Here is a 17,033-nt window from a genome sequence, read left to right on the forward strand (position 1 = left end):
GCCCCCCCAAATTGTTTATCGAACAATGTTACAAAAAAGAAACCGTCGCTAAAGCAATGGCATCTTAAAATAGGTTATACGAATAGAACAGATAGACTTAACGCTTTCAAATGGTATTGAGATGGGTGCGTGGGGGTTGGACGCAAAATGCACGACTCAGACAAAGATGTGAATTAAGTCCCATCAGGGCTTTAAGGGATAGTCCAATGAGTGTAGTCAAAAACAAGCAAAGTTCATACAAGTCAAGTACAGTACCGAGGGAGAAGGCAGTCTCGAAATCGGTACACCATGCAAAAAGTCCAGTAACCAGGAAAGCTGTCAGCGGGGCAGTATTGCAGACGGACGGTTGGCAGGCTTGGAGTCGAAGGCGGTGCAGGAATCAAGACCAAAGTCCGCTCCTCGGGGGAAAGGCACAAAGACAGCAGGCAAGAGTTTGTAGTACAGGCAGGCAATGGTCAACAAAACAGAAGTCAATAACAATGGTCAATAAACAGGCTTGGCTCAAAACAGGTGTACAGTAGCTTGGAAACCCACTCAAGCATGCACTGATAAACAGGAGGCAACAATTTCACAAAGGCATGACATGAACACTGAGCTTATATGGAGGTGTAGACAGGTGCAGACAATTAGCTTGAGAGCAGCATGCGAAAATCAGGAAATCATGGAAATCAGGTGTGGAGGATTGACAAGTTAACAAGATAATTAGTAATCGTTAGTAATAAACCTATCCTGCCCTAGAGTTTGTAAATTAGTAAATGACATGCACAAGAAACGTAAGGTAAACATGAACACATGGTTAGAATGTTAGTATTACCCAATCCTGATCTAACGTTAGTAGCTTAGTAAGTAGACACAGGAAAATGAAACAGTTAGGGAAGCGTGAGCGACAGCAAGGGAGAGAGAGAAAGCATGAATGCAAGGTTTACAGAAAGACATGAAAAAGTGTACGCTAATCAATGAACGGAACAACCTAAGATGAAACAAACACAAATCATGACGTAACTGTGACATGAATAAACTATGTAATGTCACAAGACAAGACAAAAAAAAAAAATCTTTACAAGAATTAAACAAGATACGTAACATGACATGAAAATAAAATGTAACCAGAAATACAACATAAAAACGTGGCGAGATTAGACTAACATAATACGTGACATGACAATAAAATAACTAAATATAAAACATGACATGACAAGCATAAAACATGACAGGTATTTCCTGTTACTATAGTGATTGAAAATTGTGTCCTGATAAAGGGAATTAATGCAAAAAAAGAAAGGCCAGGACTTAAGGGGTTAACTTAACTTTACATTAAAGTAAAATTGTTGCCAATTCACTTTGTTTGATTTTATTTACAATAATTGTTAGCGGTGCCCATAAAATGAGACTAAATTTTTTTTTAAAAGAAACATGAGAGTAAATGCATTGAAATAAAGGTATATAGATTTCCGTTATTTTTGAACATTAAAGGTACTATAGGTAAGGTTTTTGTGTTAAAACATTGTTACAACACCATTGTAAATCCCTTCCTGTCATTGAGAAAGGCACACTGGCATGTTGACTCACCCTCTGTCTGTGTTTATAGTCCTTAAATTCGGGTTTCCAAATATACAGTTGACGCACGGACACTCTGTACAATAATTCCAGCTCATTGGTTGAAAATTGGTTCTAATTGCCACAGCCAATGGCGTTTCAACGTCCGCACGTTCACAGAGAAGGGGGAGGGATGAATCATGTTGTGATTTAATGGTGTTTGTTGCTGCAATTCCTCTTTTGACCGTTTACCGCAAAATGACTTATTGCACCTTTAAATATAGATCTTATCCACGTTATTTATATGCAGCCTTTTTTCTAAATTTTTCTTAATAATAATTAATAAATAATTCTGGAGCCCACTGTAGGATGTGGTGTCATTTTCCTGCAGCATTACAGTGTGATTCCGAACATTTTTAATAAACCAGGACAACACGTGTGACAACTTTTCCTTCATTTCTTTGATAACTCAAGTGTAGGCTGAAGTGTCTTTACAGGTGATACAACTGTATGGGGTTTATGATTGGAGTGTTCTCAAAAGCACATTGTTCTTCACAGATCTATCCTCTGTGCACTAGAAGTGCACTAGATTGATAAATTGAACTCAGTCTAATGAATTCATCTGAGCAATCGCATGGACTCAGACACGGTAGACTGTGGCCAGCTGTATGGAGAAATCAGTAGTTATTTGTTTAGAATTTCATTATTATTTAATGTTTATTTTTTATTTTTATTGTTTTATTAGTAAGCTGAAATTATTTGGCCCACATTACCTAGTTAGCTATGTCAACCTGATGGATTGGATCCCAGTAACATGTCATTCAGTAAATTCCACAGCTTTTACAATATAGCCTGTGGTGCATTGCTTGAATTGTTGGTGCATGTCAGATGTCTAGATCTCATCCTGCAGCTGAAATGATAACATCTGTATTCATAACCTAAGCAGCCACCCCCCACCCAAATTCAGCCCAACCCACCCCACGGATGTGTCCCTACCAACTTTCAAACCAAACCTACACCCTTGCTGGTTCAGATTGAATAGAAATGACTTGAAGGTGAAGATCCACAGTTTGAAAAGCCCTCTGCTTTTGCAGCTAAACCATGTCCAAGGATTAGTCTTATCTCTCAGCCCGAGTGAGTGAGGTGGGTGGTTCCTACACCCTGAAAGCTGTGTGGGCCCTCCCGGATGGATCCCTTGTACACTCAGCCGGATAAATAAATAAATAAATAAATACATGAAACTAAATCCCCTTACATGCACTGTCTTTTCAGCCTATCGTCAGCGAAGAATCTGTGCCGTGTTGGAGTGTAGGAGGGAGAGAAGAGAAAACCGTGTTGGCTGCCTCATGAAAGACAGCATGAACTCATGAAGTCATTTACTCTTGCATAAATCTCAGCATGATGAATATGTTGCCTAACTTGCCTATTACAGATAAATGGTGATTTCTTGTTCAGGTCACTTGTACAATAAGTGCACAGTTCATTTTCCCTCTAGACCAGGGGTGTCAAACTCCAGTGGAGGGCTGCGGTGTCTGCTGGTTTTTGGTGTGTTTCAGCATGAGAGATACATTTCAAAGTCTTTCATTGGCTAAAGAGTCCACACCTTGTTCTCGAGGCCTTAATTGGCTGCTGATACCATACCAGCAGACACTGCGGCCCTCCAGGACTGGAGTTTGACACCCCTGGTCTAGAGGGAAAATTAACTGTGCGCTTATTATACAAGTGACCTGAACAAGAAATCACCATTTATCTGTAATACAGTCCAACACAGTCGAGTACCCCAGCACAGTGCTGGGGACCCTGTGTTGAGGGAAATGCTGTGAAATTCAGAATGTGTGCCGTGGTTTATGTTTTGCTTAATCCCTCCTTTCTGTCTCCCTCCCACTGCAGATAGACCTGGAACCGGAGGGGAAGGTGCTTGTTGCCATTGAATTGTCGGGATCCTCCAGCGAAGGTAAGGACAGGTGTTAGCTGTCCTGCTGTGTCAGTGCTGTTTTCAGGTGCTGAGGAGTGTTCAGGTTTGCCACGATGTTAGTGGCATGTTGTAGTTTTATGCTGTATCATTAGCTGAGCCTCAAGGCATGTTAGGGTATGTTGGCACAGTAACATTCCGCCTGAAATTATTGTCTTATTTACGAAGTCTACAGCTCATTAGGCAACAGGGAATGGGACTTCCTACATGCCGCTTTTTGCGAAAGAGCAAAGAGCGCAGTTAAAACACGGGTTTAGTACATTGAATATCTTCAATGTGTGTGATGTATTCCTTGTATCGGCTGCCAAGTAAAAGCGTATCCAGTGCAGGACAAAATGTGTACATATTCCAGCTGTGGCGGCTTTTGTCATTTGAATTAAATGCGAGATGTATCGTTGCAATGAGCATGACTATTGACTAATGACTATTGCCGGGATAGATAGGTTCCATGACATATTCTATTTATCCCAGGAGCGCGATTATTTGTATGGCTGGTTGTTTTTGTGTGGGTCCTCTCCGTTCTTCTTTATTAGTGGAACAGCCATAGTCTACACAAATGAATGTAAATTAAGTGGGGTAGGAGAGAAGAAGAGAGGAGAGGAGGCCCCCCCACACACCAAGTGGGTCCCACAGTTTAGTTACCCCTGCCCTAACCCCTGCATACCGCATAGATGACTGTTACGAACGGTGAACATCAAGAAAAACACCCACGACACCCTGAATCCCATAGGCATGGCAACCCGCCACTGATGGGTCAAAGCAGGCAGAGGGTTGTATAGTTGGAGGGGGAGTTCAGTGATAACAGCAATGAGTTGGAGACTCTGCTGGTTCGTTCACAGATAGGAGGGGGAGGCTGTCAATCGATCGCTCCTGCTCGGCAGTGAAGCCTGCAAAGGGGGCGACGCCACGGCACAGCTATTTTTGGCCCCACCCCTGGCTCACAGATTGAAAGTACTCAGTTCAGACCCTGGAAGAAGGAGGGAAAAGAAGGCTTATGAAGACGAATGGTTGACTAATAGCGGATTCCTTCCAAACATATTTTTCAGGGGCTTGCTTTCTATTTTTCTAGTTTTTGCGCTTTTTATATCAAAGTGATTTGGATAATTTGCTAAGTTGACTTGAAAAGTAGAAACAGATATGGCCGTTCTTGCCCGCCCCTTATTTAGAAGTATAAAACTCATTTTTAGCTGTACTTGTTTTTTGGTTTTCTATCCTGATTGGCTTGGTGTGCAGTCATCATCACTCATCAGACATCTTTACTGTGATATTAGTGCTGTCTCACCTGAGGGAACTTGGCAGGCTGAGGTTTAGTCACCAAAGTGTGTTTATTTAGGGACCGAAATATGTAAAATGCATGACGCACGTACTGTTCTGATTCACAGATTATAAAATCTGTTTGAGTCAGGCGCTTCACACATTCAGACTGCTTGTGAACTTCCTTTTTTCACCCTTTCTTGCTTTGATTGATGCATTCATTCATGTTCCCCAATTTCACCAATGTTTCTCAGGTGCAAAAATAGGCTTGCTTTATTTTTAAACATGTGCTGCAGTATAGATTCACACAACTACACAATGAGGGGGATGGGCAGACTTTCTGCTCCCCTCACAGACAAATTCCACAGATTCTCTAGACTAACCAGATGGTATGCTGCTCACATAAAATATTCCATCTGTGCAGGGATGCAGGGATGCAGGAGCTGACCATCTGCATCTTGTGTCTTGCTGCTGGTTACCCTTAGATTGAAAGAAATTTGTTTTGAACTCAAGCATACAAATCTACATTTCACAAGAACTCAAATAAATGTTTGACATTCATTATAACACAATAAAACATGTGACAGATAATGGGCGGCCTGTAGCGTAGTGGTTAAGGTACAGGACTGGGACACGCAAGTTTGGTGGTTCGATCCTCGGTGTAGCCACAATAAGATCCACCCAGCTGTTGGGCCCTTGAGCAAGGCCCTTAACCCTCCAGGGGAGGATTGTCTCCTGCTTTGTCTAATCAACCGTACGTCACTCTGGATAAGAGTGTCTGCCAAATGCCATTAATGTAATGTAATAATGTGGAATCTGCACTGGTGGTGTACAAATTCCAGTCACGTTACCGACAGCAAGATTTATCTTTCCAACTTTATCTTCGCTGTTGTCCGTTCCTTCTCAACCTGCGCTGTAATGACCTTGTGCACTGGTATATTCTGGCACTAACAATTACATGGGATCCAGAAAGCTTTTATGTAGCTTAACAAAATCAAGAGGCAACATGTCCTAGTAATCATACAAGTGACGTGCTGCACAATATTCTCTTATCTGGTTGAATCGCACTCGCGTTTAAATTCCGTTTAGAGTAACGCTATCATTTTCCTTCTTCTAGAGATTTGTCATTGTGCTTTTGCTGCACAGTATAGCATGCAGTTGTTGAACCTAAGTTTGATGCGACATATTTACACTGAAGTTTTTACAAATTATGCTCTTCAGAATGTGGCTTGGCGGCACGGATGGTGCAGTGGGTAGCACTGCCGCCTCACAGCAAGGAGGTCCTGGGTTCGAATCCCCGTCAGCCGGGGCCTCTCTGTGCGGAGTTTGCATGTTCTCCCCGTGTCTGCGTGGGTTTCCTCCGGGTACTCCGGTTTCCTCCCACAGTCCAAAGACATGCACGTTAGGCTGATTGGAGAGTCTAAATTGCCCGTAGGTATGAGTGTGTGAGTGAATGGTGTGTGTGCCCTGAGATAGACTGGCGACCTGTCCAGGGTGTATTCCTGCCTTTCGCCCAATGTATGCTGGGATAGGCTCCAGCCCCCCTGCGACCCTGATCAGGATAAGCGGGTTCAGATAATGGATGGATGGATGGAGAATGTGGCTTGCCATAGGCTACGCCGCTACAATTTCGAGACGGTCCTGCCACAATCTTGTTAATTTGGCTACTCTGACATTCTACAACCCCACTGCTGTAGGCTACCCAATCAAAATATACTCTGAGATACACTCTGAGCAATTTATGAAGTATTTATTCGACTTATTTTTTAGACTCATTAAGTCTTTTGTTGCTGCAGCCTATCCTAGATGCTCTTCTGCATACCACCGCTGTAATGGGTGCTTATTTACATTACTGTCACCTTCCTGTCTGCTTCGACCAGTCTGGCCCTTCTCCTCTGACCTCTCATTAACAACACGTTTCTGCCCGCAGAACTGCTGCTCACTGGATGTTTTTTTGTTTTTCGCACCATTCTCTGCAAACTCTAGTAACTGTTGTGCGTGAAAATCCCAGGAGATCAGCCGTTTCTGAGAAACACAAACCACCCTGTCTGGTACCAAAAAACAGCTGAACCTCTTGACTATGTCTGCATGCGTTTATGCATTTAGTTGCTGCCACATGATTGCCTGATTAAATATTTGCATTAACAAGCTGGTGTACAGGTCTACCTAATAAAGTGATCACCGAGGGTACATTTTTATAAATGTTTATTTTAGAGTTCAGCTAATTATAGCTATAGCTATAATGCAGGATTGGAAAAAAGAAGAACTTTTTTGAATCGGTTAAGATGTCAAGTGTCCATTTCGGTTAACTGGTTAATCGATTAACCATGCCCATCCCTACTCTAAACATCTCTAAAAAAAATCCACAGTATCTTACACCCGTCGTTACTGCCGTTGTTAATGTAGACTGTTGAGAAATTATGTTCCCATGTCCACAGGCTAGTGGTCAGAGGTTTAAGGTTAATCGGGCTGACTAAAGGGAGAACGAAGTGCAAAATATTGGCCAGTCTGCTCCATCATAGGCAGTCGCTGTTCGTGGAGCATAAGATGTTTCTATTCTGCATATTGTGTGATAGATCCTACTTGTATATGTTCTGCGACTCAAGTGTATGACATCAGAATGCAACTGAAATATTTTTGGGCCCTTATAATGTATTTTGTGAATGTGGACCGATATAAAGAATTTAACCGTGTCTGCATGTGAGAGCAACAGACCATGTGTTTTCAAGCATGAAGCGTGTGAGAACATGTGCGTCTGTGTTTGTAAGAATGTGTTTGTGTGTGTGTGAGAGAGACTGAGTCTGACACTGTCTCTTTCCGAGGGAGTTTTTAGGCTGTCCCAGATGATGTTTGGCACCGATGATGTTTCTCAAAATTCCATATTGACGTATATAATTCCTCATATATTTTAGCAAAAAAATTGTTCCTTACCTGTACTGTTTATTCAATCCAGGATTTGTTTCAGTTTCATCAAAGGCACATCATTCTAAACCTGTCTGTGTGTGTGTTTGCTTATGTACGGGTGTATGCCTGTGATTGGTATATGATGTGCCTGTGTGGATCTGGGAGAGTGCAGGCTTGCATATATTTTTGCTTGTTTTGGTTTATCTCCATTTTGGTTAGCTCTTTGTGAGGTAGTTAGGACCAATGGTGAAAGAGAGCACTCCTGACTTTGCTTGCTGAAAATAGTAGATGGGGATCATCTGAGGATTAACTACACTGTCTAGACCTCCCCGCCTCCCTATTCTGATTGGAGGGAGCTTGGCGACTCCTCCCCCTCCCTTAACGTCCGCCTGCCTGATCTCCAGTACCCAGTTTGCTTGGCTCATGACCCCTTGCCTGGACTTCATTATGAACCCTGCATATTTCTGTATTGCCCTGTTTTTCCATAAACTGACCTTCCTTCTGTGAACCTGCATTGAAAGTACAATAGGTACGATTTTTCTGTTTCTGTTAAAACATTGTTACAAGACCATTGTCAATCCCTTTTACAGTCCTTAAATTCTGGTTTCAAAATATGCAGCTAGTGGGCCGGCACTCTGTAGCAAAACATATAGCTGTACAATAATTCAAGCTCATTGGTTGAAAATTGGTTCTAATTGCCACAGCCAATGGCGTTTCAACGTCAGCGCGTTCACAGAGAAGGGGGAGGGATAAACAGTGTTGTGGTTTGAAGGTGTTTGCTGCTGCAATTCTTCTCTTGACTGTTAGAAGTCCAAAATGACCTATTGTACCTTTAAAGCCTTCCATTTTTCACTTCATCCTGAGTCTGCTATTGGAACCCTTCGGGAAGCTCATAGCTCCTTGCTCATAGCTCCTTCAAGGAGTATTTTATGCATTGGAATGTCCTTAAGGATGGCAGACTTTGATAGATTTCCAGGTCAGGGAAGGAATGAGGAGACAAGGAAGGATAAAATATGCGATTGGAATGCGCCCATAGACCTGAGAGGCTAGAGATAGGATCATTGGAGATAAGTGTTCCCTGTCAAAGGAGGAATCACTCGGGAGATTCCTAGGGCAATCAAATTCAAATTCTGTACTGCGAGTTTGTTATGTTTACTCTGATATTTCTGGTGAAATCCTACATGGGCCTGAGTGAATCCAGACAAGCTAAAGTGGCCTATCTCTACTGTGCCAGTTGATTATCACGCTTAACCTGGCCAAACTGGAGACTCATTACGTCTCTCCCTGGCATCACAATATCTCAGTAACAGACCCCATTGTCAGTTCCTGCAGTCCTTCTGTCCTGTTTGCTTCCTCACCCTACTAGATTGTATTTTGCAACAAGTAAACGGTTCTGCATTACAGTTTTTGAATATTCATGAAAACCTAGCATCTGTTGCTACTGATACGTCCTTCAAAACCGCTAAATGAATATTCATAACGAGGTGCCGGTTTGGAACATTGGGTTGCAGCGGTAGAGACAGTCCCGTGAATAAGAATAAGTCCTGTGAGCGCCTGTCTAGTGTGTTGAGGCTGTTTCCCCTGAGAGGGCCGTGCCATAGAGGCTCCGTGCCTGTGAACCCTGGCGGTGAGAGCGGAACGAAGCCGTAGGCGAGGTGAGCACTCGACAGCGGGGGCCGCGAACGGCGCGGTTTCGATGGCTCTCCGCCGGTTCTGAAGCGCGGTAGTCGAAGGCTCTCCGTGGCTGAAGTGGTCTCACCTCACAAACACCCACCCCCACCCTTGCTCAGATCCCTCGCTCTCCTCTCTGTCTGATGAAGGACAGGCGTGGGCAGGTACTGTGTCGCTCTGTGTGTGGACTATGAGGGTCCCGCTGTCCCTCTGCTGGGCGTGAATGAGCTGAGGATGTTTCCTGGGGTTCACACGCACTCACCCCTCCATGTTGGGTGCATGTGTAAGTGTGTGTGTTTGACTTAGTGCACATTTGCATGGGTTTGTGTGTTTTTGTGTGTGAATTTGTGGCTTGAAGTGTGTGAATATGTGGACGTGTGATGCTTTGATGTTTGAATGTGTGGATGTGTGTGTGTGTGTGTGTCTGTATGTGTGTGTGTGTATTCGTGTCTGTGGTTTTGTGTACTCTATTGCCTTCTGTACTTGGCTGTTAGCAGTCAGAGAGATGACCTGGCTCTGTTAATCTCTGAGCCCATGCTTAATAATATCAAACAGTGTGTCGTCATAATGCTTTCAACAACATAATTTGAGTCCAAACCAAGCGGCCAAAAACAGACTTCAATTTTGCTTAATAGCACTAGCACGGTTGGCTCAATTATACTGTAGGTCTTTCAGCCACCCCTTTCAATGTAAGTCAATTGTACCAATATGGTCATAATAGGAGGTCAATACTTTTTTCCCACCAGAACATGTAGTCAAATTGGGTATTTTTTCTTCGTCTAATGTCTCCCCATGTGCCAATTTGTTAAGTTATTGTGTCATTTGGACAATATATGAATATTTTGTGGATGAACCATGGACAGTTTGTCCACAAATCACTGCCAAGTCAATGCACGCCACTGTATGTCAGGTGCTTAGTGGACCATCTGGACCTGGCCCAGACTTCACGACCATATAAGAGTCTCCCCTTTTCCCTATCGCATTGCGTCTATACAATTTGTACAACACGGCAGGATGAGAAATGCACTTGTGCGGTTTCAAAATGCTTTTCACAAGCCAATGGAAACACAGTGTGTGAAGTCACTTTTCCCATATTTTTTAGACAGTCGATGGCCCACATTCTGGTATGACACAGGAGAACAAAATCATTCCAAAATATTGATATCTTGTCCCAATCCTGCTCAAATACTTATTTATTTTCCTGTACTGTCCTGTCTTAAACATTTCCGGTCTTAAAACTGTCATGTCTTAAATATTACCTGTCTTGTCCTGTAACTATGACTTTTTTTCATTCCGGTCCTGAAATGAACTTGCACACAATTCCCAAATCTGTGGAATGTTCATATGCTGTCCTTACATAGACTATTATATTTTGGCTTTTTAATGTTTTGGTGTCTTGGTATATGTTGCACATGTGCCTTGAAATTGTCCATGGAGGATGCCATCCTCCACATCACTCTTGCCATATTTAGCCCAGGTCAATAAAATGCAGCGCTAGCTTTTTAAAGCCAGCGCCATCGACTATATTGAAGGGACGCAAATCCATGAAGTACATGGAACAGACGCTGTCCAACATGTCAGATTTAATGTGAGACTGGAGGATCTGGTGACTGGCATTAGATGCCATAAGCTTACCTGATGAACTAGCCTTAGCATAAAAACTAGCATTAGCGCCACTGCAATGTCTAAAAAGGCCGCTAGTGCAGCACAGCAATGTCTAATAAGCCTTGCAAATGGCGTAATCAGTTCGGGGGTTGTCCAAGCGCTCAAACTTTTCAAGGACATTACTTTTCGCTTTGAGCTCCATGAACGTTCAATGTGGATTTTTTGCCATGAGAATTCTTTGCAGTGTGTCTTTTAAGACATCCATAACGCCACCATGGACTGTGAGCTAACAAAGCTGTCATTGTCTGCTACTGCACATAAGCTCCTTAATTCATGTGCATCCCCTTATGGTGGTGTGTTGGACATACGGCTATGCCCTATTACTAGTACGCCTGTAGCGTAGTGGTAAAGGCACATGACTGGGACCTGCAAGGTCAGTGGTTCCATCCCCGGTGTAGCCACAATAAGATCCACACAGCCGTTGGGCCCTTGAGCAAGGCCCTTAACCCTGCATTGCTCCAGGGGAGTATTGTCTCCTGCTTGGTCTAATCAACTGTATGCTGCTCTGGGTAAGAGCATCTGCCAAATGCCATTAATGTAATTATTATTATCCAGTCTTGCCTGTGATGAATTTAATTCTTGCACAGTATATATTCCTGTCCTGCCCACTCCCATTTGGGTACACTCCTGCCTTGTACTGTACTGTCCTGTGGGAGCGTTTTTTTCTTCTTCTTCTTCTGTACCCACAGGAATCCCACAGGTCCTGTGAGACCCGCGGGATTCCTGTTAAGACATCAGCCCTGGGTAATACATCTGACACTGCCACCTGGTGGCCAGAAAAATAATTGCGTCCTCCGACTTGATTGGCTGTTTCACTGAGAGCTCGAGCCGCTCTCTGTACAGCTAGGATCATGTGAGTTCATGGGGCTTGTCAGGGTCACTACGGTTACGCGTAACAGTATGTTACTCAATATTCACTTGCATCACGTAAGTAGAAATGTCCGACTGAACCTTTCAGCTTATAGGGGATGGAGGAGGTTCCCTGGTGTACTGGCTAAATTCCTAACCTAAATTCCCAACCTTCAACCTGCCACCTATTCACACCCTGATTAAATTGGCAAAAACATTGTTCTGCCCCTGTCCACCTCAGCTAGTGTGTGGTGATTGTGGCACAAAATGGCTGCCGGTGGGTACTACACATTGGTGCTGGTCGAGGTTTGAGTTTCCCCTCATCACTGTAAAAGTGCTAAATAAATGTGTAATGATCTATCTATCTTATGGCAGGTTTTCTATATTTATGTATAAACCATCCTCAGTGAAGGCAGAGGCTGATAAACTGTTTGTTGGTTTGTCAGCCATGCTCACAATAGCTGTGCTCACAACATGTAGCATAGTGGTTAAGGTACATGACTTGGACTTGCAAGGTTGGTGATCCCCGATCCACAATAAGATCCACACAGCCCTTTGCCCTACATTGCTCCAGGGGAGGATTGTCTCCTGCTTAGTCTAAATCAACTGTAATTCGCTTTGGATACAAGCGTCAGCCAAAATGACATGTAATGTTAATGGAGTTTAGCAGTTTGTTACATTAATGGCATTTGGCAGACGCTCTTATCCAGAGCGACGTACAGTTGATTGGACTAAGCAGGAGACAATCCTCCCCTGGAGCAATGCAGGGTTAAGGGCCTTGCTCAAGGGCCCAACGGCTGTGCGGATCTTATTGTGGCTACACCGGGGATTGAACCACCAACCTTGCAGGTCCCAGTCATTTACTTTATCCACTACGCCACAGGCCACCCCTATCACTGTATTCATTTGTGTGTGGTCAAATTAATTCAGTCCATTCTACACATAGGAAGCAGCAGAGGGAATTCTTTTTCTGGCATTGCTTTAATTGACCACAGACAGGAAAATAGATATATATTAGATATACAGGAAATATATTTTTACTGCATAGTGAGTTAAATGGGGTGTGATGAGCGGGTGGTACAGAAGGTGGGAACAAGCTAGCTGGCTATCCTGCATTTCTCTTATTACATTGAGAAAGCCATATGGAGAATGTGTGTATTGGGGAAGACTGTTTGGTTTTTCAAGGGAGTTCTTGGATCCTCATAGTTTCTCTAATATGAAACAGATTATTACCCTGTTGTAAAATACAGCTATTCCAGCTTGACCTTCTTGAAAGTCAGTCTGGTTCCTCCTCTACAGTGGAAAGGGATATAATGAACCAGTCTGGTTTCTGCTCTACAGTGGGAAAGGGGTATAATGAACCAGTCTGATCACATAAAATTGCTGGGTCATTGGAGAATATGGTAATAAACAATGTTCCGTTTTGTTGAGCTGTATCAATATAATGAGGTAGTCTACTTCCCTATTTCTCACAAAGTTAGAATCAATCCCATGATTAGTAAAGCTTGCTTTGCTTTAAACCTCCTTGGTGCTGTATCCAAGTGTCCTCCTCCACTTCACATTGAGCGAAAGAGATCCTGCCCTAGTTTACTAATGCAGTGTATCAGTACACTGTGTGGGCATTGTATAGTGTATCCGTGCCTTGTTGTGTTCTTTGCCTAGGCTAATGCAGCTCAAATAACTTCAGTACATTCTGTACCTGCTCTAGAGCAAGATAAAAGAGTGGGGGGGGGGGAGGGCAAAGGAGGTCACTGGGTCATCCTGGCTGATCTCTGATCCGATTAGAGATCGGATGCTGCCATCTTGTGGCTCGTATGCCACCGTGCATTTGATTACCGTGGGATACCGCCTCCAAGTCGGCCATTATACGCCATTCGTCTTGCACACCCCCTTCTCGCGGTCACATTGGAGCAGAATATAGGTGCATTCACCTGGTGTGCATTTTAGGCATTTATCTAGAGTGGTGTACACGACTTCTTTACGTACAACCTGGATATTTACTCAGGCAATTCAGAGTATTTTTGCTCATGGGTGCAACTGCAGTGACCCACCTCTTTCCTGAACCATTATGCAACACTACTGCCCTATGAGCAAGTATACACTCAGTGACTTATTAGGTGTTTATTAGAAATTAGATGTATTGGTCTTCTGCTGCTGTAGCACATCTTATTCAATGTGTGTGTTGTAAAGCACAGTTATTTCAGTTACTTCCGGTATGGCCATTATCCTCCTCTCCTCTCTCATTAGCAAGATTTAATGAGGTTTGCCCACAGAACTGCCATTCACTGGATATTTTTTAGTTTTTTGCATCATTCTCGGTAATCTCTACAGAAAGTGTGAAAATCCAAGATTTCAGCTGGTTCTAAGATAATCAAACCACCCCTTCTGGCACCAACAATCATTCCACGGTCAAAGTCACTTTGTTCACATTTCTTCCCTGTCCTAATCTTTGGTCTGAACCAGAACTGAACCTCTTGACCGTGTCAAGATTGAGGATTGAGAATTTGCATTGCTAGTCACCACTGAGTATATATTTAACATCACTAAAGCACTAATGCAAATGAACTATGCCAAAACCCAACATGCAGGGCTTGAATTCATACAGATTACATCCATCGCAAACCCTTACACAAAAAAAAGGAACACCACAGGTAATACCATAACCTGAATTAGTATTAAAGCTATGAGGGCATTGTAAAGAGGGGAATGAAGATGGAGTCTAATGTTCTATAATCACCTGGTTGCATTGTCCATGTCTAACAGTGTCGTCTTGTCCCTGCAGCGTCACCCTCCAATGAGAATGAAGAGAGGGTATTCCGTGAGCGCAGGCGGCCACGGAAACGGCAGGGGGCGGTCCGGAGGAGGGTCCACCAGGTCAACGGGCACAAGTTCATGGCCACCTACCTGCGCCAACCCACCTACTGCTCCCACTGCCGTGACTTCATCTGGTGAGCATTCACTGGGGGGGTGGGGGGTGACATTGTCTCAGGTGGTAAGAGCAGTTGAAGTGTCCCTGAGCAAGATACCTAAGCCCCAAATGGTCCAGACCAGCTGGTTGGTGCCTTGCCGGTTTTGTAAAAGGGTGGCCACCCTTGGTCTGTCAGTCTTTCTGGGAGCCGCCTTGCCCACGGGCCTCCTGGTTCAGCCAGACCTCTTCGCCAAATTTTATTGTGGGTTCCCAGGCCAACAAATTATCAGTCCAATTACAAATAAACAATCCAATTTATAAAATCAGGAGTCTTGTAGTAAAGTGTTGAATAATAGGCCTTTATTCCATCAGATGGAATCCAAGTACAAAAAAGCAGTGATCATCAGTGGGGCACAGAACAGCAAGCACACACACACACACACACACACACACACAGCGTGAGCAGAACAAGCTAAATCATCTGAGCACTCTGAGCACACACACTTTGCAAAACAGTTTCTGATATCTCATTTTCGTGGCCTTGGTCTCTCCCTCTGTCTGGGTACGGCTACATCTTCTCCAGTCACGCCATAGTTGTTTTCTTGCTTCTGATTGGCTTTTACACACAGCGCGATTGTCTTACACCTTCTCATCCATATCTCAGACACTTTTAATCAACCCCCCCTTGACATTTTACTTCAAGAAAACATTCTTTCCAGTGTTTTAAGGAGAAACTGAAATAATGCAATTCAGTGCAGTGTACTTCAATGCTGGGAATATATAAAAAAGAATACAATTCAGTGCAAATATCATACTTCAGTGTACGTCTTCAGTGTTGTGTTAGTGCAAATTAGAATAGAATAACACAAGATAATCATAGAATATCATACTGATTCATAAGATAATCATAGAATAACTAGGAATAACTAGGTAAAATATTCTATAGTGGCAGCCAGTTGCCGTTGGTGTGTGAATGGGTGAATGAGAAGCATCAATTGTACAGCACTTTGGATCAAGGCGCTATATAAATGCCTACCATTTAGCATTTACTGTCCTCTTCCCCAGTCATCTACTCTACTACTCTATGAGGTGTGGTGACTCCTGGGCTGAAACCCGAGCAAACAGAAAACATCCCCTTTAGCAAATTTTCCCGCTGAGCTGTTTTCCCGAATGGTTTTAAATCATTTTTCTTGTTTAACATTATGATTAGGTTTCCTCTGGGTACTCCGGTTTCCTCCCACAGTCCAAAGACATGCAGGTTAGGCTGATTGGGGAGTCTAAATTGCCCATAGGTATGAGTGTGCGAGTGAATGGTGTGTGTGGCCTGTGATGGACTGGTGACCTGTCCAGGGTGTATTCCTGCCTTTCGCCCAATGTATTGGCATTTGGCAGTCGCTCTTACCCAGAGCGACGTACAGTTGATTAGACTTAGGCTTGCCAAAAAACCATTACCGGCTGCACTGTATCTGTATGCTCTATGCGTGCAAGAGAGAGAGTATATGGCTCCCTTGTTAATGAACTATAAGTGCGTCTGATTACTGCAGTAGATATACACTTGTATTATTTTATGTGATATGAAAAAAATGACTAATTGTCTATCATTTCAGATGACTCATTGCGTATGACTCATTGCCTAAACAATTTTTTACCTCTTACCATGGACCTACACCCTGGACAGGTCAACAGTCCTTCTGAGTCTTCATAGATTTTAATATTTCAAACAAATTAGCAGTTGTGAATGTACAATACACAGTAAATGTGATTGTAGTTAGGCCTATTCAGCATTCAGACAAAGAAAAACAGGGAGACTGCAAATTGTTTTAAATAACAAGGCTATAAATGATTTAGTGGAATAGAAAGCCAGTCTCTCTCTGCAAGACCTGAAAAATCCCAGTGACATTATGAATCTGCATGTCCCCCCCCCCCCCCCCCCGCTCTCTCTCTTTCTCACTCTGTTGCTCTCTCTCTCGGCAGGGGGGTGATAGGAAAACAAGGCTACCAATGCCAGGGTGAGTTACCATGTAAATGTATATACAGTGCAGCCCATAAGTATTTTTTGACACATTTTTGGTTTTTTCTCTGTACTCTTGCAAACAAACAGTTGAAATAAAGCTCTATATGGTTAAAGTGCAGAGTTTTAGGTTCAATTCGAGGGTTTTGACATCCATATTGGGTGAACAGTTTGGGAATTGTAGCCGTTCTTATGCATAGTCCTAGCAAACGGTATCAAATTCTATAGAGCCATCTGCATTTGGAATCTGTTGTTGTTGTCTC

At 43.2% G+C, this 17,033-nt stretch overlaps 1 protein-coding gene across 1 annotated transcript in view; it reads left to right on the forward strand.

Annotated features, from left to right (window-relative positions):
* The window catches only part of LOC133116762 (protein kinase C epsilon type-like), a 53,690-nt gene that overhangs the window by 15,200 nt on the left and 21,457 nt on the right, over positions 1–17,033 (forward strand). The window contains exons 3-5 of the mRNA XM_061226680.1: positions 3,427–3,490; positions 14,634–14,799; positions 16,734–16,768. Coding sequence (XP_061082664.1) covers positions 3,427–3,490; positions 14,634–14,799; positions 16,734–16,768 — 265 coding nt within the window. The remainder of the gene's footprint in view (positions 1–3,426; positions 3,491–14,633; positions 14,800–16,733; positions 16,769–17,033) is intronic.

The sequence above is a fragment of the Conger conger genome, chromosome 2, assembly GCF_963514075.1.
Source record: "Conger conger chromosome 2, fConCon1.1, whole genome shotgun sequence".
Classification (NCBI taxonomy): Eukaryota; Metazoa; Chordata; class Actinopteri; order Anguilliformes; family Congridae; genus Conger; species Conger conger.